General features: G+C 35.3%; 1 protein-coding gene across 1 annotated transcript; it reads left to right on the top strand.

Moving 5' to 3' along the window:
- The first annotated feature begins 77 nt into the window (after window positions 1–77).
- LOC140057146 (uncharacterized) lies at window positions 78–17,227 on the top strand. Its single transcript, XM_072102698.1, has 12 exons — window positions 78–108; window positions 1,216–1,275; window positions 1,607–1,857; window positions 2,035–2,284; window positions 2,405–6,207; window positions 10,250–10,351; window positions 11,003–11,156; window positions 11,411–11,749; window positions 12,224–12,364; window positions 12,456–12,562; window positions 12,761–13,013; window positions 13,289–17,227. The coding sequence occupies exons 2-12, from the start codon at window positions 1,245–1,247 to the stop codon at window positions 16,159–16,161; spliced, it is 8,304 nt and encodes a 2,767-aa protein (XP_071958799.1). The 5' UTR covers window positions 78–108; window positions 1,216–1,244; the 3' UTR covers window positions 16,162–17,227.
- Window positions 17,228–23,095: the final 5,868 nt, after the last annotated feature.

Genomic DNA, 23,095 nt, shown 5'->3' with positions numbered 1-23,095 from the left:
TCCAATGGGAACTGTTGTAATATCAGCTCTCGGTAGATTACAATTTTGCGACCTCTCTCCGCGTATTCGAGACGAACCAACGCGGATATGTTTTGCCAAAATTAGTAGGTTGGTTTTTTATACGAAATCACTATTTCTTTTACAATATACTTATCATGAAATATAATATAAAAATATAGTGTAATTAATGTAATGTATAGTAATTGTGTAACATTCTTTGACTGTAGTTTTATGTAGAAAAATGTATGAAAAAAATACAGAGGCTGCACTTTCTCTAGCCCTTCCATGTTTTACATTGTGCTTTTGGCGCGGCGGCGGGTAAATATGGCAACTCGGAACGAAACGGTCCATGCTTGGCATTGGTTTTTACAGTTCCACACAGATAGAGTACACTACTAATCTACTACTAGTAATGTATCACATGTGTTTGTACCACGCCAGCAGCAGTGTATTTGGTGTGGTACATTCAACCTTTAATTTTTAAAAACTTCCTTAATTTCTATCAGATAAATACTGTGATCGAGCAACAACAAATATGCTAATGGCAATGCTATTGCTAGGGATCCCCTCTAGTCTAGGCTGGGCCTACCTACTAGATAGAAAGCTCAACCAATCAGGCAGCTAGCCCTACCCTGCTACTGCTGTAGCCTATCTATTCTAATCCATGCCCCATGAATGACCCACCATTCAGGTAGGCTAGGCCAAGAATTGGCCCAAAGTTAATAAATTAAAACTGGCCTGAGAGATACGGTTTGGTGGCGGGGTGTACCACTCCACTCTAGCCCTTGCTAGTTGGTTGTGGGATGTGTTTTCGGAGACTTTCAAGACTTTGAATATGAATGAAAATTATCTTCTGAAGAAACAGAAATAAAATGTTTAAAATACAGAGGCACAACACGAAAACCATACTTTCCTTTCATAAAAAGTTTTGCTTCAGCCAATGTGATTACCAAACGTTAATACGTTATTTAAAAAAATATATATCAAAATTGAAACAAACAAGGCAAATGATTGTTGTGGGTATACACAGCGTTTATCATTTCACAATACCTGTAAATTAATTTAATTTTATGTAAATGGTAACTAATGGGCCTACATTGATAGTACAGTACTGTATATTGTGTGGTTAACATTAAATTTTTTATTTTAGGTTTAAACATTTAAACCTAAAATGTGTATACTGTAGGAGTTACAATAATTTTTTTTTCTGTACAGGTTCAAAAAAGTGTTTCAAATCTTGAAAAATGCAGTCTGACGAAAATTCTACTCCATTGTGTAAGTTGCATGATTCCTAGATTGAACATGATTTCCAATTTTTCTATTTAAGGAATCGTTTTAAAATAATTCTACTGCAGTACTGAAACTACACTTTCTGCCTGTAGAATAATTAGACATGACTCCTAAAGCTGTATTCTAAAAGTGTCTTGCTGTGCATTGCGTGAGTGCAGGATCTGTTTGGGCTTTAGCCCATTCTCACTCATGGTTATTTTTCATTGTTTACTGAATAATTATTATCTGGCAACAAAACTCTGTTAAACTGTATTTAAGTCTTTTGATATTACAGTACCTGTATATTTAAATTGAAAGTATGATAAACATTTTTTAGGGTGTGAGGATTGTCAGGATACGCATGAGACCGAGTGCCCTCTTGCAGGCAGCATTCTCAATGTCCTCGGAGAACCTATTCTGAATAAAGCAGAAGCCACTCTTCCAAGAAGTTTGAACTTGAAAGTTATTGATGGGGAGAAGCATGTTGTTGCAGGAATTGCAATTCCAAAAGGAACAAGATTTGGTCCTTTTGAAGCACCTCTTCTGGATAGTATTGCTGATGACAAATTGGAAGGATTTTTTCTAAAGGTAAAATACAATATTCGAGCACTGTACATTAAATAAAATGTTAAAACACTGCACAAATGTATTGTTTCCAAACAAACAAGTCTGCCATTTGTATAAGTGAAAGAGATAGATAAAAAGGCTTAAGAATCCCAGCCACAGAAAAGAAGGAAAATTATTTTTACTTTTAACACATTTCAGGTATTCAAAAAAGACGAGGAACCTGTGTACCTTGATCCAAGTAATGAAGACAAATGCAATTGGATGTGTCTTGTGAAAGTAGCTGGCAATGCAGTGGAACAGAATCTTAGTGCGTTTCAATACAAAGATGGCATAATGTACTCTGCTATTAAAGATATTGAGGTTGATGGCAAGCTTCTGGTTTGGTATGCTCCACATTACGGACGTCGATTAGAAAAAGAAGCGTTGGAAAATTATCAAAATTCAAGAGGTAAGTTTTGAAAACAGTACATGTATTTTGAGGTGAGGTTTTTACAATAGTCTAGAAAATCGAAACAGCACTACTGTATCTGCTACATTCTTATATTTTCACTGGATTTTTTTTTATTAGGTAAAGAGTTACAAGAAATAAGAAAGAGGAGTATTGGCAAAGAGTTTGAAGAAACAAGTTCGGTAAAATCATCACCTGCGAAAAGGACTAAAAAAGAAGATACCATTCAACCAAAGATTGTGTCGCCAAGTAAAAGTCGCAAGCAACGCGTTATTCCTTTTGCAACTAGAAAATCACATCGGCAGTCTGAGAAAAAATTTAATGTTAAAGAATTATTTAGTATTAAAGAAAATTCTGTTGTAAAACGGAACACTGAGGCAGATGGAACAGAGCCATGTGTTGTAACGATTCCTCAACTAGAACAAGGTTCAGATGGTTTTTTCACAGTCAATGATGTTTACAGCAATTCTGTAGAAGTTGTCAACAGTGATGATCCTATTCAAAGTAAAGATAAGCCACCTGAAGAAGGCACAAGTAGTATTGTCGTAGATGAAATAGGTGGGAAGGGAATTGATTGGCAATGTATAGAATGTAAAATGGTATTTAATGATCAGTTTGCGCTAATCACTCATGTTCAAAGTGAAATTCATACCAATGCAGAGGTGATTGCTACGTTAGAGACTACTCTACCAGAGCCTATAGAGAACCAAATTCAATCAACATCACCAAGTACAAGAAAATCCACCAGAGTAATAACACCATCACCAAAAAAAGCTGCTGCAGATAAACTCCAAGAAGAAGACACTGTGGACGAGGTGGCCACATCTGTTAAAAAAAGAGGTAGAGGAAGACCCAGAAAGAATCAGTCTGAAAAGCATTTATGTGAAATGTGTGAAAAGCAGTTTGATTCACGAACTCAACTTGTTCAACATTACTTGAAGTGCCACCAAGATGATCTTGATAAGCTAGAAACTGTTGATATCTACGGTTGTCTAGAATGCGGTGAAGGATTCTGGAAAAAGGCAGACTACGAGTCACATATGTTGAAGTCTCATCACGGTATACCATGCAAGGCTTGCGATTTGACCTTAACATCAATGAAAGCATATAACAAGCATGTGCTAATGCATTCTGAAGACCTCATTCCTTGTGGAGTTTGTAACAAGAGGTTTCTGAAAACTGTTCTTCAGGCTCATCTTCTTGAGGAACATGGAAGAAAAAATATGGGTTGTACTATGTGCCCACAGAAGTTTCCTTCAACAACTCTTCTTACAAGCCACCTTATTCTTGACCATGATATTAGGTTAACAACACAAGACGAAAAGAAAGAATGTGAACAGAAGTCTGACAATTTTACTTGCGATCTCTGCAAGGCTGTATGTGAAGAACCAGGTCTGTATATTTCACACATGCATGAAGTTCATCATTTGTTGATGTTTCGGTGTGATCACTGTGAAAAGGTTTTCGGAACACAAAACAGTCTAAAGAAGCATTTAGAAGCCACACATTCAATGAAAAGTCAATTCATTTGCGAGTATTGTGAAAAGATATTTGTCCATGAGCCATCATTAAAGAGACACGTAGAAGAGGTACATGAGCAGAAGACATTACCATGTGATATTTGCCTCAAGATCTTCCCAAGTCAACGTCGTCTTCATGAACACATGCGTACCGTGCACAAAATCATTGTGTCAAAGCAGTCCTCGGTAATTGAAGACTTATTCAAATGTAAGATTTGTGATCAGGAAATGGCCTCCAAAGGAAATCTGAGAAGACACATGGCAGTTCATAGTGGGCAGGGTACAGAATCGGAATTCAAACTTAGGAACGACTTAAAATGTAGTTTATGTGGTGTGCAGTTTAACAGGCGTTACCTTTATATGGAACATTTAGCGCATCACAAGGCAAAAGGAGAGAAGGTAAATGATATTGATATAGACGCTGATGATGTCACATGCAGTCTATGTGGACGAGTTTGTACAACTAAGCAAAACCTTCACCGTCATATGGCCATGCATGAAGAAAAACCTTATGCCTGTCAACTTTGTGACAAGAAGTTCCTTCATGAAATGTCTCTTACAGAGCATATTTTAACAGATCATCCAGAAGTGAACATTAATGTTGGTATTTCAAAAGTGTACAGATGTGAGCATTGCCCAAGTGCGTTCTTGCGACGTAATGTGTACAATAAACACATGCGTAAGCATAGCAATCTCATGTACAAGTGTGGTCAGTGTGAGAGTGTCTTCAAACGTAAAGACAGTGTCCAGCGTCATAACTGCCGTGTAGACCTTGAATCGCAAAAACTCTTGACTTGTGAGGAATGCGGTGCATCATTTAAGTTTAAAGAGAATATGGAAACCCATGAATGTACAGATGAAGATATTTTAAAATTCAAAGAGGCCAAAGAAAAGATGTCAAATAAATTTAATTGCAACAATTGTACAGAGACATTTGATGACCAGTGGGCTCTAAAACGCCATAAGAAGAAGCATTTACCAAAGTTGCATGAATGTGAAATGTGTGGCCGAAAGTTTCAATGTAAAGCGTCACTTAAAACACACACGAAAGTTCATTATAAGGTTGTCCATGACACTGATGGCAACACACAGGTTGTGAAAATACCGTATCTAAAAAATTCCATTCTTAACATCTGTCCTGAATGCCATTGTCAGTTCAGCACACAGAAATCATTCATCAATCATTTGAAAATGTTCCATTCCATTGAAGCGCTGCCATGTACTATTTGTCCCAAAGTTCTCACCTCAGAAGAAGAGATCAGTATCCATACTGAAGAACATCAGCAGATGGTTGTCACAGACGCAGAAATCAAGAAGCAAATGGTCAGTTGCTGCTGTGACCAATGCAATCGTGTGTTTCTAGAACCAGCAAGGCTGGCCAAACACAAAAGAATGGTGCATGAGAAGCAGCAGGAGTTCATGTGTGATACATGTGGAAAAATGTTTAATCGAAAAGATTCATTGAAGGCACACATCCGATCCCACACTCAGGAAACCGTGGCAGAATGTAAAGATTGCAATAAAAAATTCAGATCTCGCATTGCTTACGATATGCATGTAAAAATCCACCTGAATCAGCGTGACTTTAAGTGTACATTCTGTGAAAAAGCGTTCATCCAGAAAGGTAACTTGAACAAGCATTTACTTACTCACAACCACACATTTAATTTTCAGTGTGAAATATGCAAGCGAAAGTTTAATAACCCTGCATTGTTAAAACGCCACGCTCTCATTCATGACGAAGGTTCCAAACTACAATGTCATATTTGTACACACAAGTTTACCCGTCAGTACTTTTTGAATAAACACATTAAACAACATCATGAGTTTCAAAATTCATGTCATTGTGAGCACTGTGGTTCTTTTTTAAAGACTGTAGCGTCATATCGCCGCCATATGCGTCGTAAGCATCCACAAGTTCTCGCTTCCGACTACTTGCCAGTCATGTACGCTGATGATCCGAGTAAGGTAAGGAAGCTCGGAACCATAGAGGATGAGGATGAACAAAACGATGCAAACAAAGAGGAAAACATATTGCAAATTGAACAACATGCGAAGTTTGATCCAGAAACTGGAAACATAATTCAGGAGCTTTCAGTTCCGGCAGGTAGTCTTGGTCCTGTTTTAGGGTCAGTCATCCATGGTGAAGAAGGATTTACTGTTCATATTATCCAGTCGCCAGAGGTGGTTGTAAGATCGGCAGAAGACGGCGAAGTAGTAACAGCAGTCAGTGATACAGGAACTGTGCTACAATTAGATGATGGAACTGCTGCCAATCTGACACCAGATGTTGTGGAAGGTGTTCGCGTGCTGCAACAATTTGTTGAATTGTCTGGACGGGTTTCAGAGGCAGAGCTGACCCAGGCCACTGCTCAGGTTACTTATGAAACTGTTGAACAAATCTAAACTTATATTGTATGAAAGAGAGTACAGTACAGTTTGCAATGTACAGGATGTATCATCATGTACAGATATCACATCCTTCCATTTATCCCATACCCAGTGTAACCCTTTAGAATTTCAGCGTGTCTCTGAATGTTTTATCCTCATTAATTATTCATGAATCAAAAGAAAGAGGCGGGCAACTTTACTAGCTGTTTCGAGAAATTGGTTAAGCCTAGAGAGTGTAAAGCTCTGTGTTAGATGCGATATACGTATGATGGTGTTGGTGTTTGATGGAAAGCTGTGGAGTTTAATAAGTTTACGAAATGGTACAAGACAATGCATTTGATGATTAATTTACTTTACATTTTCTCCTGGTGCCATATGTATGTGTTATCCATAGACACACCTGAAACAATACTTTACTTTAATGTACGTTAATCTTTTTTTAATCAAAGTTTGATATGTAATTAAACATAATTGCAATAATATTTAATTTTACAGTAATTTTAATTTATAAATATCAAGATATCAAACAGTTAAATGGCAATTGCAGAAATAATTTTTTAACAACTATTTTTACTGAACCCATTCAGGATCCATAAATGTCCACCTAGTATTGGGGTTTAGTGTTACCCTACCTCCAATGGAGGAGTTCTACTATAAATATAGTATACTGTACTATAATATAACTATACTATAATGTGGAATTTCAACAAATATCAAACGGTATTAAATATGTCAAACAAAGAAAAAATCCCTCATTCTTATAAACTAAAGATTGATTTGTCATTAATAAATTACAAAGACAGCAACCAAATTAACCTAACAATTTATTGTACAGTAATAAGGTTTAATTTTTGTAAATTTTGTTATTAATTTTTTTTTATAAATAAACTAAAGTTAATTTGTAAAAGAGCACGCTGTGTACGAACCAAATAAAATGATAGTAATTTAAATAGAGTCAGTCGACATTAAAATATACAATTTGTTTGTATTGTTTCTTTATCACTGTATTCTGGCAGATATTAAACCACTCCATGCTGTTTGTGACGATTTATATTCTGCCCTCCCTTGTAGCCGAATTCAGAGATATTTCCCTAATGTATTTATTGAGCCTGTCACCACTCACTGAGCCTTGAATTGGGACATGCATGCCACTTGTCCTTGTCCACACTCAAGGCGAATTTGTTCGCGCGAATAAAAATCGTCGGCTTATTACATTCATATTTCCAAATTCCAAATCCCTCTCTGCGACGAATTATATTTCCTTGAGTGAAAGTAGTTTTGTTTAAAGAATTGTTTCAAATTCTTGAAGCGAAAATTGCACAACCAATCAAAAGCTCATCAGAAACACGCGATGGTAATGAATATCGCAGCTATCATTCTTGTTAAGGGTGCGCGATTTTTTTACTTTTTTTTGCAAAGTGGAAAGGCTTCAATATAATTATATGTCAACCTCCAATTAAACAGACCTGTATTCGAACTGGAACATATGGGCTTCAGTGAAATTGAAATCTTAAAAATTGAAATCTAAAAATTACAAAAGTGATGTGATGTGTGAAAGTGTTCGACGAAAAATAGTTTTATTTGTGTAAGATAAGATAAGATAAGATAACGTTTTTATTGATCCTCAAAAAGGAAATTCATTGCTCGTAATAATAACAGAGAAAACACAATAAAAACAAATATAGCATAAGACCATTCATATAAAAACATCTAAAAAATTACAAGATAAAATTATCTTCTTGACTTCCTGTGGTACTGGATGATACCGAAGGAATAAAGGATTTAGCAAATCGATTTGTTTTCACACTGAGGAGCCTCAATCTACCAGCGCACTTGTATTAAGTTGGTCTATGATCACTTGTATGTACTATGTACACCAGAAGAAACAAATATTTATTTATTTTGTTTTGATTTTGTTTATGTTAAAAGTTATTTTCAAGGTAAATATTTCTTAACGATGTATTGTCCCCTTGAAAAATAATTTTGAAATCTTTATTTCTAATGCTTGTTAAATATGCATACAGGTCAGGTCGTTTGACCATATTTAACCACAAGGCAGTATAATACAGACACCAGGGAAGAGAAATTCTTCCCTGCAGACACAAACGTACAGTATGTATGAATAAAATTATAAAAAAAACTGAATTAAATTATTTAACATCTAAATGTCATTGGTTGCTTTTCACAAAATGTGCATGCTTTTCTTTTTACAGTATAATATATACAGTAGCGCAACCACGTTTTTAGGAGGCGGATAAAGTTTTATGAGATCGGAGAGAGGAGACGAAGTACAGACAGGAAAAATATTTATCTCGGTAATGCATATTCATAAGCATTTCAGCTACGAATTATGATGTAACGGCTTGTCCTATTGGCTACTTTTTGTACACCTAAAATGGACGGTTTTATACATTTTTTAGACAAATTCAAATATTTATTTATTATTACTATACAATTGCCATAAGAATATTTTGTATTAACTTGTTTGCTCAAGAAAAATGATATTATATTGAATCATACACTTTTCGTGTTGTTTTTATTCCCTATAATGACAGCTTCCATGCGGTAGATTGTAACCAATCAAAATCCACCTTACGTAGGCTACATTGTATTTGGCATAACCGACGCTTTTCGGGAGGGAAGAAAGGTACGTGTACAAATTTGCATTTATTATTTTCTGAAATCTGCTTTAATTTACAGTTTATAATTAGCCCATATTAGTATTATACCTTAGTGAGTGTGTTGTAGTTATTTAATGTATATTTAGTACTTATACATTCGCTAGTTTTTTTACAATTAAATGCACACGAACAACGTATCGACCAGACCAAACAGCCGGAGTAGGTTTCGTCGATTTTGTAGCAGATTTGTCAGTATTTTATTTGCTTATTTTTGACTGATGTTTCTGTTATTAATTCGTTTTAAAATGTAAATCCTAACTATAAAATATTTGTTTACTGTTTTGTTAGAAATCTTCTGAATTATTCAATGTGATTGTTGATTAATTAGTTCGAATTTTCGGAATGTTTTTATATTTGGTTGTCGTCTGCGAAAAGAAAGAAGACAACCATTTTGGATAGGGGAGGTCGTCGTTCGAAAATGGCGAAGAGTTCAGAGATTGTGATGTCATATCGTTGTTGTTTTACACACATCAAATCGCTTCCTTTCACTAATATGTTGTGTCTGGATACATTTAAAGATATAAATAAAGACAACTAAATCAAATATGTAATATTTAATGCACGTAGTACGAATAAGCGAAGATAAAGACGTTAGATTTATATTTTAGTCGTTGAACGATTCGGTCAAACCATTCGGGTGGGTACACACGGCAAGGAAATGGAGTAGGCCCATCCCCAGGATAGTCCATTTTTTGTTTACGAAGAGCGTTCCACTTTTTGGGATAATTCAATAATCTAAGGGGGTGCTCTTTTTGTTTGATTGAATTAGCAGTACAGGATAAAACTATATAATTAGTACAATCTAAAAATCAGGATTTATTTTTAGGATAATTGCCTACATTTTATACCTAGCTAGCTAGGCCTTTCTTAGTTAGGCCTTGCCCTTGGCTTGCTATAGTGTGTATTAATAGCATAGATCTATCTGTATAGTTGCATGGAGTACTTGATATACAGTAGTCTAATTTTAATAAATAGTTATACTGTTTCATTTTAATTATTCATAGGTGGCAACTATATAAAAAATAAAAACAATTCATATAACTGAAAATACATATTTTATTACTATATAATAAACAAATTACACCATCCATGTGATGTATGTAGACATATTCTTTTTATATCATTTCTATGCAAATTTATTTAGCAATCCGAATCCCGTCACATTGTTCCTTTCTTATAAATTCATGACATATGGCTAACTGATAAGAAGTAGTGACTGCTCCCAGGAACAGGTGTTTTATGGAGTTAACCAACAGATAGGACTGATTATCTGACGAGGAAAACACTTTAAACTTTAAAACTATTTTGTCTATTTTTTATATGTCGTTAAATAATGATAGCTAATGTTATTTAAATGTGTTTTTTTAAAGTAAAATATGGAAGCTGAGGGACGAGAGCCTGTGTGGCCACCACATGCCTCACAGGGAGGTGAACAGGATGATGGTGTATCAAGCTCTCAGGGCACTAGCCAGCAGGTACAATTCAATATTTAACTATTGTAGGCTAGCCTAGAAGGAAATAAATCGTACACTGTACACTAATTTATTACTAAATTAGTAGTATGCACATAATATTTATAGATCTTTTAGTCTGGTCTTAATTTTAAGTGTGTATGTATGTTGCTTTAAATTGGTAATACCAGAAAAATCTTTTTCTACCTAAACCAGAATTTTCCTATCTAGGAAGCCGCTTCATCAATGATGCTTCTGCTTCTCATGTTTGTCTTGTTTTATCTCTTCCGGGTTTAAATATTTAGTACTGTATAAACAAATCAAAAACAGAAATACTGTACTTGACTGATTTCATAGCGCACTATTTAATATTCCAGTACTGTACATCATAACTATAGATTTTAATAATCTTTTTGACGTTGATTAAAAAAAAAATCAATAGGTATTTGTCTGTATATAATATTTTAGTTAAATACTAATTATACAAAAAAAGAAAATCCGAGCAGGCTGGGAGTTAACTTGAAAATTGTGTATCTTATCATGCAAACAAACTGAATTAATAAATACGTTTCTTGGAAGTTTGCCAATTCTAAAGAGACGCCATACCATGTTCCCATTAAGAGGAAACCATAAGATTCCTTTACAGAGTGCATTATCTAATGCTTTATGATTTAGGGCAGCACCAGCAGTCGTTTTGCATTGTCTTCGGAGGCAGAGTCAAGTCATCATGAACCTGAGTCAACGGTGGCTGAGTCGCTACCACCAGTAGATAACGAACAACCTAATGTTGTCTGTGTCCATGTCGAAGAGATTTCCACAGTTATGGAAGGTTAGTTCCGACACAAAATAATTCAAAAGAGTATTTAATGCTAGCTTTCTACTTTAAGTCAGTGAGACATTTTGAGGTCACACATTTTGCATATATTATTAATAAATTTTGATTGATGATAACAAAATGAATCAAATTTAACAATTAACAATTTTATACTTTTAATTATTATTAGTATTAATCATTTTATTGAATGTTTTGGAGAACTGTATTAAAATTGTGTTTTAATGCAGAAAATATTTTTTTACTTGCAGATAGAAATACTGAAGGTACAACAATACCAGATTCCACGGGCGTTCTTGCTGAACCCCCTTCTGATCTCTTCCTCCTTCATGAAGCGCTCAGCATCCAAGAGCGTGAAGGTGAGATAATACCACATGTGCCAAGCATGATCCATGAGAGCACCGTGGATGAAGAGATGACTGCATCCACGTCGGGGGTAACCCCTAAGAAACGTGGACGCAAAAAGGGTTCCAAGGTCATTGTTCAGCCTATTCCATACAAATTGGAAGGCGAAGAGGAACTTGATAGTCGCCCTCGCAGGCGATCAATGAAACCAGGAAATCCAAACGATATGGATGTCGATGATGAAGGTATGTGTGTAATGATTACAGTATTGTCTCCAAATTCCAAAACAATTTTGCTATGAATTATTTTTCACTAGGGTGGTTTTACCTTGTGATGCCCCTTTGTAAAATATTGAATTTAAAACAAAAATGTTTTATTGTGAATAGGTATCATTTTGAACCAGCGTTTAATTGTTTTCACTTTTGTGCCAGCTATTTAAAAAAAAATATTTAGGACTTTTGGAAATCAGGTGCAGTCCATGTTCATGACATTATGAAATATCTTTCTCTTACCAAATGAACTGTAGTGGTTAAAAAAAAAAAAAAAAACTTACTTTCTATAAACATGGTGTTATATACTTTTGATTCCTACTATGTTTGGTTTTGAAATATAATCATCCGGCACAGAAATATGCCATTTGTTGGTTGTAAAGAAAATTTCAGCACTGCATTTTTTTTTCTTCATTATTATTCATTATTTTTTACATTTTGTTTTAACAGAAGAAGGTAATGAGTTTAACGAGGAAGACTTTCTAAAGCAAGGTATATTTCATACCATTGCGGATAAGCCTGTAACATCTCGAGCTAGGGCTAGTCTGCCTGCCATTTTACAGATATTTAAAGTAGAAGATGGAGAAATAGGTACAGTACCTTTATCAAAGTTATTTTGATGCCATTTGCTTCTTTAATAACACCAAATATTAGAATATAAATATATGAATTGTTTTTGTAGGAGTGTTTGCTCGTAAAACTGTTCCTAAAAGAACTCAGTTTGGGCCTCTTGAAGGAAAAGTAAGAACCGCAGAAGATGAAATAAGTAATGCAGCCATAAAGTGGAAGGTGAATATATCATTTGCATATCATTATCAGGCATTTTATAATTAACCATCATATTCCTGAATATCACTTCACTATCATTATCATTGCCATTACCATCACCATCTTAATATTCTTCATATTCCTGAATATCACATTACTATCATCATTTGCCATCGCCTTTCGTTAGTCAATTAATTTTAAAAAAATGTTTCCATTTAGATCCAGAAACCAGATCAATCAGTGTCGTATGTGGATTGTTCGGATGAGGCAGAATGTAACTGGATGATGTTCATTAGACCAGCTAAGAGATACAGTGAGCAGAACCTGGTAGCGTTCCAGGCCGATGGCAACATCTACTTTGCCACAATGAAGAATATCGACCCAAAGACTGAACTTAAGGTCTGGTATACAAGAGTGTACGCAGAATTTCTAGGGCTTAGCGTTCTAGAAGCCACGGCCGAAGAAGTACAAGGTATGACAATTTTTAATTAAAGATTCTACTGCAGTTACTGCTGTAATGTAACTGTATTTTCTTTACTTGTTAACCTGTTTGCAATTATTTAGTTGTTCCTACAGTAGTAGCATAGGATTATGGAGCTTCAATTGAATGAAACTTGTCTTGCATGATTATCTTGTGTGTTGTGTTATATATAGGAATAATTGTTTGAATGGCACTTCACAGACAGGTGTCATTACAGTAGTAATAAAATCAAGAAATATTTGAAAATTGAACATTATTTTTTTCAGAAATGGAAGAAAATGATAAGACCTGGCCTTGTTTTGAGTGTAACCGTAAATTCCGAACATCAGATCTTTTACAGCGCCACCTTGCAACACATGATGCCCTTCATACTAAGCCACAACGAGGCAAAAAGAGCAAAAGAGGGCGGCCTAGAAAATACCCCGAAGGGTATCGTGGTCGCTTGGCAATGTCTAAGCTGAAAGGAGCCAAAGGCTTGAAGTTAAGAATGCAAGAGGGATATGCTTGTACAGAATGTGGAAAACAATTTGCTAGGCTGTACAGCTTAACACGTCACATGCTAATGCATTCCGGCGAGAAAAACTTCACTTGTCCCGTATGCAAGAAAACATTTTCCCATACATATAACAAGCTACGGCACATGAGAAAACATGAGGAGGAATCTAATGAGGGACAGAGACGAAGCCGAAGGGGATTTGACGAAGAAGATGAGGATGATGTCTGGCCTTGTTTACAGTGTGATTTGTGTTTTGAAAGCAACGATTTGCTTGATCTTCACAGTAACATTCACGACCTCCGAGACGATGAACCGGAAGCAAAAGAAAGCAAACCAGAAGGAGAATTACAACCAGTTTCATTTATCACTGAAGTAATTGAGACTGCTGCCAAAGAAGCTGGTATCACAGAAGATGGCGCAGCTAAGAACAAGGATGAAGAAGCAATGGAAGTTGATAAGACTGAAGATGATGACAAAGAGAACAATGATGATGATGATGATCCAGGCCCAGAGTTGATGTGTCCAGATTGTGATGAAGAATTTGAAGATAAGAAAACGTTATGGCTGCATGCGAGTGCACATGGTCAACATAAACCTGGCATTGTAGAGCAGTATCGCAATGCCATCAGATGCGAAATCTGTAAGAGATTTTTACAAGATGAAACGAAACTCGAAAAACATATGGAGTTGCATATTGAAAACGAGAACTCAATTCAGTGTGAAGTTTGTGGGAAGTCAGTGCAAAGTCAATCTGCTCTTGCCTGTCACATGAAAGTGCATTCTGAAGACAGGTGCTTACAGTGTCCCTTTTGTGAAGATTCCTTTGACAAGAGTGATCTTCTCCGACAACATGTTGTGCTTCATCGTAAAAATGGACTTTATCACTGCCCACACTGTGAAAAAATATTCAAGGAATACGCTCAGATACGGAAACATATTCGTAGCTTTCATTCTCAAAAAGAATTCCCTTGTGACCACTGTGAAAAAGTGTTTCCAAGACCTGATAAGCTTCGGCTTCATCTTTTACGACATTCGGACAAAAAGGACTTCCTATGCGCCAATTGTGGAAAACAATTCAAACGTAAAGACAAGTTAAAAGAGCATATGCAACGGATGCACAATCCTCAAAGGGAGGCAGAGATCGCGTTACAGGCTAACAAGCCTAGGAAGGTACCTTTCAAGCCACAGATCCCACCAAGTGATATAGACCGTTTCACCTTTAAATGTAGAATTTGCCGAGTTGGCTTCAAGCGACGAGGCATGCTGGTAAACCACCTTGCAAAAACACACCCTGACGTGGTAATTGACTCTATTCCCGAATTAAATCTTCCGATTGTAAAGCCAAATCGTAATTATTTCTGCGCTTATTGTGAGAAAGTGTATAAAAGCAGTAGTAAGAGAAAAATACACATTCTAAAAAATCATCCAGGAGCGCAGTTACCTCCAAGTCTGAGAGTCACCAAAGGAGATCCTAACAGCCCAATGGGTGATCCTCATACAGCTCCTGCTGGCACAACAACTACACATTACTTTGCATGTGCTCATTGTCCACGTCAGTATAGTACAAAAGCTAAGATGATGGATCATGTACGGAAGAAGCATATGGAATCAAATCCGCAGGCTTCTACTCTGGTTAAGCGAGGTGCTACAGTTAATCAAATTTCTTTGATGCAGGAACAAATGAATTCTGACATGAATCATGTCATTGTGCATGACAGCATTCAACATGGTGTTCAACAAGTTGTTATCGGCGGTGAACAAGTGGTGTTCCCATCTGGAGATGCTGCCGCTGCTGTTGCTCTAGCTGCTGCTGCTACAGGACATCCTGCAACAATCACAGTTGAGGCTCAACCAGAACATGGTGGAGAGGTTGAAATACAACATGTGGTTGGTCAGGATCAGTTGCAAGCGCCTCAGACTATTCAAATTCGGTATATTGAGACGCCAAGTGGTCATCAACAGGCGCAGGTTATTCAAACAGAGCCTGTACAAGCTACAGACTTGCTAACACAGGCTATGACGGAGCTGTCGCAGTCCATCAACGAGATGCGCCAGCAGCAAGGTGGATCTGAATATCAACCTGTTCAGCAGATTCAAAGGATTATACACCAACAAGGTCAACCACCAATCCTTCAGACTCTGCACGCTCAAATACCAGTTTCACAGATTCAAATGCCAGTCTCGCAGGCAGCTGGAACAGTGCCAAATATAGCCAGCGTCAGTGGAATGCAGATTCCTATCTCACAGAACTTGTCTTCCGGTACTATCACGGTCACACCGATTCCTGTGACACAGATCCAGACCAGTTCGATGGCAGTGGCAGCCGCAGCAGCCACTCAGCTGGTCAGTGCTCAGCCAGGCACGTCAACCACTACAGTAGACTTATCGCAAGTTCGGCAGAATGTGACACAATTTCAGCAGGCATCGGGTGATCAGACCGGGACGCCTCAGTTAACGCAGCTTCACACCGTGACACAGTCAATGAGTCCAGTACCTCAGCAGCTAATACAAGTGCAGACGCAGCCAGCTCAACAGCAACAGGTTGCTCAGGGACAACCTCAACAAAACGGCCAACAGACGCAGCAAGCTCAACCACAAGTGTTTATACAAGGAAACTGGGCTCAGTACCCACAATTTCGTTAATTAATTTGTCATTGAAAAATTCTATAAATGACTTTCAAATGATATTCTACACCGAAAGTAACAATAGAATACTATAACTTATAAATGACTTTGTCACAGTATGCTATAGTGTATTTTTAAATATTTAAATGTTTTATGATTAGTTAGCATTTTATGTAGATAAAATTTCAGTATTCATATCGGGAACTTCTGGCTATATTTGGATATTTTGCAAGTACGTTTGTATTTGTTAAATTGTCGAAATATCGTGTATATTATTTTATGTATTAAATGTTAACTTTTATATTTTACTTATATTGTAATTGTATTGAACCTTAGAGCAGAATTTACATTTATAGTGCCCCTGAACCCCGCCCTCTATGTAAGATTATGTTGTTTCGTGATCGTAAGCACCCTTGAAACTTGGTTCCCACTAGAAGGCAATGCAATGACGTAGACGCAACGCAAGCGAGTTGACCAATGATGAGCGACAGTTAAGAAATCCATCGGTTGTGATTGGTCACGTTGCGTTACGTTACTGCGGGAGATTTAAATGCAGTAGGGATGTCTCCATATGTGTTGGCCATGTTAATAGTTTTGTCCTGGATTCGTTTGGAATTCAATTGTAGTAGGTAATATTCCAATTCCATATACTGTATCTACATTATTGTCCAGTATCATTCATAGGCAAGTGCCTTGATACCGTAACATATATGCATCACATACATTGTGTATCCAGGAACATTAGCGTTAATAATATTATATCCTAAGATTTATATTGTAGACATAATAATACAGTTTCATACAGGCAGAATTTCAAATGAAAAATTGATGTAGGGGTCTAATTTGTATTTATTTTTCCGAAATCTTTTTTTAAGGAAAACATTTTAAATGGAACTGGAATTACGAATATCTCCATTAAAACTGTAATTACATTTTGAGTAATAGGACTTTAATTTTTTTTCTCGAATTTATGAACTATAAATTATTAATAATGTAATCTATATTCTTCAGTTATAGTATTCCGGAATTGTAAAACTGAAAATTTTAAATACTGTAGGTTATGTTTGATCTCAATAAACACGATCTGGGTGTAATTTTGCTTTTGTTTTTAATAATAAAGGCGCAACTCAAGTGAGTTGACCAATCACAAGCGACAGTTTGGATGATGCATCGTTGTGATTGGTCAAATTACATATGATAGTAACGCAGTGTTGATTTTCCCAAATTGGTCACGCGTCATCCACAGCAATAAACAAACAACGTCTTTTTCTGTGAATCATGCTGCATATTCGCATGATTCTTTTCGGCCATGCTGAGAATTGTTTTGTTATTGTAGAATTAGATAAGCGTGACGTAAAATCACTGTCGCGATTGGTTCAATTTAATTATACGTCATAAAAATCAAGTCGGCGCATGAATATTCGTTGATTGGTTGTGGGAAAATAGTTCGTAATTTAAATTCAAATTACTTCAAAACTGCAGGAAATCAGATGGAGAACTTTTAGATTTATGGTAAATATTTTATTTACAATATGTTTCAAGTAAAATTACGTAGTGCTATCTTCATCGGAACGGGATGAAACAATACAGGCAGCTTTCGTATTAGGCCTATATATATTTCGTGTTATATATTACCCTCCCCTCACATGATTACTTCATTGTATTTATTATCCTATATGTTATTATATTGTGGAAATAAATTAAATTGAAATTATTATCGTGGCCAATTAATAAAACTTAATCTAAAATTGTTTTCAGAATAATGACAGCAATAAAGGTATAGACAACATAGTTCTCCTTCTCTGTATTAAAAACAAAACCATTAACAATAATCCGGAAAATATCAGGAAACTGGTGAATGCTTTTAAAGGCATTTGTTGAACTTTAACGGAAAGAAACCTGATACAGTATTGTATATAATATAATTATTCGTCACCGGTTGTACATCCCTAACAGATATTTCAAACACTCAACATTTCCAAAATAGGATTATTGTACACATGTTTTGATAGTTTCGAGGAATTCATTGCAGAGTGGAATTTCCATTTTTGTTTAAACTGTTACAATTATCTTTTTTTTTTTTTATCATGGATGGATTTGAGTTAGTTGACCAATCACAAGCGATGATGTATTCGAACGATCGCTTGTCATTGGTCAACACGTTTGCGTTGCGTTTATGTCCTCTTGGAAACCAAGCTCAATTGAATTATGTGTTTTTGACAAACATAATGACAGTTCTACTATGGTACAGGGATTTTTTTGAAAAAAATTGCCAAATTTCGACCTTTTTATTTTTTGACTTAAAAATGGTTACTATACGTATATAAAATGATTATAACGCAATATATGCCCTATATAGCAATAGTATTGCATAATAAAAGTATTTTAAAAAGTGCCTATTTTGGCCATTTAAAAAAAATCCATGTACTACCTTTTAAAAAATAAAAGGTCAGGGTTTTTTTCAAAAAAATTGCAAAATTTCGACTTTTTTATTTTTTCGAAATTATTCGACTCTACGCATGTTTATTATGCTATAGTAACCATTTATGTCAAAAAATATAAGGGATGGTTACTATAGCATAATTTAAAAAAATGACAAAATTTCGATCTTTTTATTTTTCGATAAAACTGGTTACTATAGCATAATTGACATGCGTAGAAAACATTATTCGACTCTGCGCATGTTTATTATGCCATAGTAACCAATTATGTCACAAAATAAAAGTGCTGGTTACTATAGCATAATTGACATGCGCAGAAACAATTATTCGACTTTGCGCATGTTTATTATGCTATAGTAACCATTTATGTCACAAAATAAAAGGGCTGGTTACTATAGCATAATTGACATGCGCAGAACCAATTATTCGACTCTGCGCATGTTTATTATGCTATAGTAACCATTTATGTCCAAAAATAAAAGGGTCGAAAAATGGTAATTTTTCGAAAATTTCCCTGTTACTAAAGTACAGGGTTTTTTGACATGTGCAGAACACATTATTTGACTCTGCGCATGTTTATTATAATAAACATGCGCAGAGTCAAATAATGTGTTCTGCACATGTCAAAAAACCCTGTACTTTAGTAACAGGGAAATTTTCGAAAAATTACCATTTTTCGACCCTTTTATTTTTGGACATAAATGGTTACTATAGCATAATAAACATGCGCAGAGTCGAATAATTGGTTCTGCGCATGTCAATTATGCTATAGTAACCAGCCCTTTTATTTTGTGACATAAATGGTTACTATAGCATAATAAACATGCGCAAAGTCGAATAATTGTTTCTGCGCATGTCAATTATGCTATAGTAACCAGCACTTTTATTTTGTGACATAATTGGTTATTATGTCCAAAAATAAAATGGTCGAAAAATGGCAATTTTTCGAAAATTTCCCTGTTTTAAAAAAAAAAATGGCCAAATTTCGATCTTTTTATTTTTCGATAAAACTGGTTACTATAGCATAATTGACATGCCTAGAAAACATTATTCGACTCTGCGCATGTTTATTATGCTATAGTAACCATTTATGTCATAAAATAAAAGTGCTGGTTACTATAGCATAATTGACATGCGCAGAAACAATTATTCGACTTTGCGCATGTTTATTATGCTATAGTAACCATTTATGTCACAAAATAAAAGTGCTGGTTACTATAGCATAATTGACATGCGCAGAACCAATTATTCGACTTTGCGCATGTTTATTATGCTATAGTAACCATTTATGTCACAAAATAAAAGGGCTGGTTACTATAGCATAATTGACATGCGCAGAACCAATTATTCGACTCTGCGCATGTTTATTATGCTATAGTAACCATTTATGTCCAAAAATAAAGGGGTCGAAAAATGGCAATTTTTCGAAAATTTCCCTCTACTATAGTATAGGTTTTTTTTTTTTAAATGGCAAAATTTCGACCTTTTTATTTTTCGATAAAACTGGTTACTATAGCATAATTGACATGCGTAGAACACATTATTCGACTCTGCGCATGTTTATTATGCTATAGTAACGATTTATGTCAAAAAATAAAAGTGCTGGTTACTATAGCATAATTGACATGCGCAGAACCAATTATTTGACTTTGCGCATGTTTATTATAGTAACCATTTATGTCCAAAAATAAAAAGATCGAAAAATGGCAATTTTTCGAAAATTTCCCTGTACTATAGTAGAGGTTTTTTTTCAAAAAATGGCCAAATTTCGACCTTTTTATTTTTCGATAAAACTGGTTACTATAGCATAATTGACATGTGCAGAACACATTATTCGACTCTGCGCATGTTTATTATGCTATAGTAACCATTTATGTCACAAAATAAAAGGGCTGGTTACTATAGCATAATTGACATGCGCAAAACCAATTATTCGACTCTGCGCATGTTTATTATGCTATAGTAACCATTTATGTCAAAAAATAAAATGGTTGAAAAATGGCAATTTTTCGAAAATTTCCCTGTACTATAGTACAGGGTTTAAAAAAAAAAATGGCCAAATTTCGATCTTTTTATTTTTCGATAAAACTGGTTACTATAGCATAATTGACATGCCTAGAAAACATTATTCGACTCTGCGCATGTTTATTATGCTATAGTAACCATTTATGTCATAAAATAAAAGTGCTGGTTATTATAGCATAAATGACATGCGCAGAACCAATTACTTGACTTTGCGCATGTTTATTATGCTATAGTAACCATTTATGTCAAAAAATAAAGGGGTCGAAAAATGGCAATTTTTCGAAAATTTCCCTGTACTATAGTACAGGTTTTTTTTCAAAAAATTGCCAAATTTCGACCTTTTTATTTTTCGATAAAACTGGTTACTATAGCATAATTGACATGCGTAGAACACATTATTCGACTCTGCGCATGCTTATTATGCTATAGTAACCATTTATGTCACAAAATAAAAGGGCTGGTTACTATAGCATAATTGACATGCGCAGAACCTATTATTCGACTCTGCGCATGGTTATTATGCTATTGTAACCATTTATGTCCAAAAATAAAAGGGTCGAAAACTGGCAATTTTTTCGAAAATTTCCCTGTACTATAGTACAGGTTTTTTTTTTTTAAAGTGGCCAAATTTCAACCTTTTGATTTTTCGATAAAACTGGTTACTATAGCATAATTGACATGCGTAGAACACATTATTTGACTCTGCGCGTGTTTATTATGCTATAGTAACCATTTATGTCAAAAAATAAAAGTGCTGGTTACTATAGCATAATTGACATGCGCAGAAACAATTATTCGACTTTGCGCATGTTTATTATGCTATAGTAACCATTTATGTCCAAAAATAAAGGGGTCGAAAAATGGCAATTTTTCGAAAATTTCACTGTACTATAGTACAGGTTTTTAGTCGCGTGGAAGCGACTCTATAGTTCACTATGTCGGTCGGTCTGTCTGTCTGTCTGTCTGTCGGTCTGTCTGTCGGTCTGTCTGTCTGTCTGTCTGTCGGTCCGGTATCACTATGCGTTTTATCGCTTTATGACCTTATCTTGATATCAGTTTAATCTAGCTAAGTCAATTTTTCACAGAATATTCCTTATGGCCAGGAATCGATGTGGTTATGTTTTCACGGTGCGCAATAAAAAATTACGCGGTCTACGCACGATTTAACGAAATCACGTTTGTAATCATATCTTAACAACCATGAATCACAATTAAATAAAATTTGGTACTCATAAATTTCAGGGCATAAATCATCATATGGCAATACAATTACGTGCGTAGCGCATTTAACGCATGCGTAAGCGCGCTTAAAATTTTCAAAATTTATTTTCGATGAAATAAGAGTACGTTTCAGGCAATTTTAAGCGTTTACAAAATTGCCATGAGTGCGCAGATTTTTGCGCGCGCACTGCGCGTTAAATGTTATTGCGCACTCTTCTTGCCCGATTTCTGTTTTCTTGACTTACTTTTCAACTCGAAATTACGTTATACGAGCACGTCAAAAGTGACAGGCTACGCACGTGTAAATTAAAAAAATATAAATGTTTTTAAACATTTCAACATTTTTAAACATGTTCAGTAATTTCGGTCAGTATAGTTCACTATGTCGGTCGGTCCGTCTGTCTGTCGGTCTGTCTGTCTGTCGGTCTGTTTGTCTGTCGGTCCGGTATCACTATGCATTGTAGCACGCGACTTAATGGCTGTTGGCCTTGTTTTTCAAAAAATGGCCAAATTTCGACCTTTTTATTTTTCGATAAAACTGGTTACTATAGCATAATTGACATGCGCAGAACACATTATTCGACTCTGCGCATGCTTATTATGCTATTGTAACCATTTATGTCACAAAATAAAAGGGCTGGTTACTATAGCATAATTGACATGCGTAGAACACATTATTCGACTCTGTGCATGTTTATTATGCTATAGTAACGATTTATGTCAAAAAATAAAAGTGCTGGTTACTATAGCATAATTGACATGCGCAGAACCAATTATTCGACTTTGCGCATGTTTATTATGCTATAGTAACCATTTATGTCCAAAAATAAAATGGTCGAAAAATGGTAATTTTTCGAAAATTTCCCTGTACTATAGTACAGGGTTTTAAAAAAAAAAATGGACGAATTTCGACCTTTTTATTTTTCGATAAAACTGGTTACTATAGCATAATTGACATGCGTAGAAAACATTATTCGACTCTGCGCATGTTTATTATGCTATAGTAACCATTTATGTCAAAAAATAAAAGTGCTGGTTACAATAGCATAATTGACATGCGCAGAAACAATTATTCGACTTTGCGCATGTTTATTATGCTATAGTAACCATTTATGTCCAAAAATAAAAGGGTCGAAAAATGGCAATTTTTCGAAAATTTCCCTGTACTATAGTACAGGTTTTTTCTAAAAAAATGGCCAAATTTCGACCTTTTTATTTTTCGATAAAACTGGTTACTATAGCATAATTGACATGCGTAGAACACA

This window comes from Antedon mediterranea, chromosome 8 (genome assembly GCF_964355755.1).
Source record: "Antedon mediterranea chromosome 8, ecAntMedi1.1, whole genome shotgun sequence".
Lineage (NCBI taxonomy): Eukaryota > Metazoa > Echinodermata > Crinoidea > Comatulida > Antedonidae > Antedon > Antedon mediterranea.
This window is presented reverse-complemented; position numbering and strand designations above follow the sequence as displayed.

Bases quoted from the DNA above. Each gene is read 5' to 3' on its own strand.
- LOC140057146 (XM_072102698.1), top strand. From the start codon at position 1,245: ATGCAGTCTGACGAAAATTCTACTCCATTGT. The intron at 1,276-1,606 runs GTAAGTTGCATG...AACATTTTTTAG, and splicing joins CGAAAATTCTACTCCATTGT to GGTGTGAGGATTGTCAGGAT. The intron at 1,858-2,034 runs GTAAAATACAAT...AACACATTTCAG, and splicing joins TGGAAGGATTTTTTCTAAAG to GTATTCAAAAAAGACGAGGA.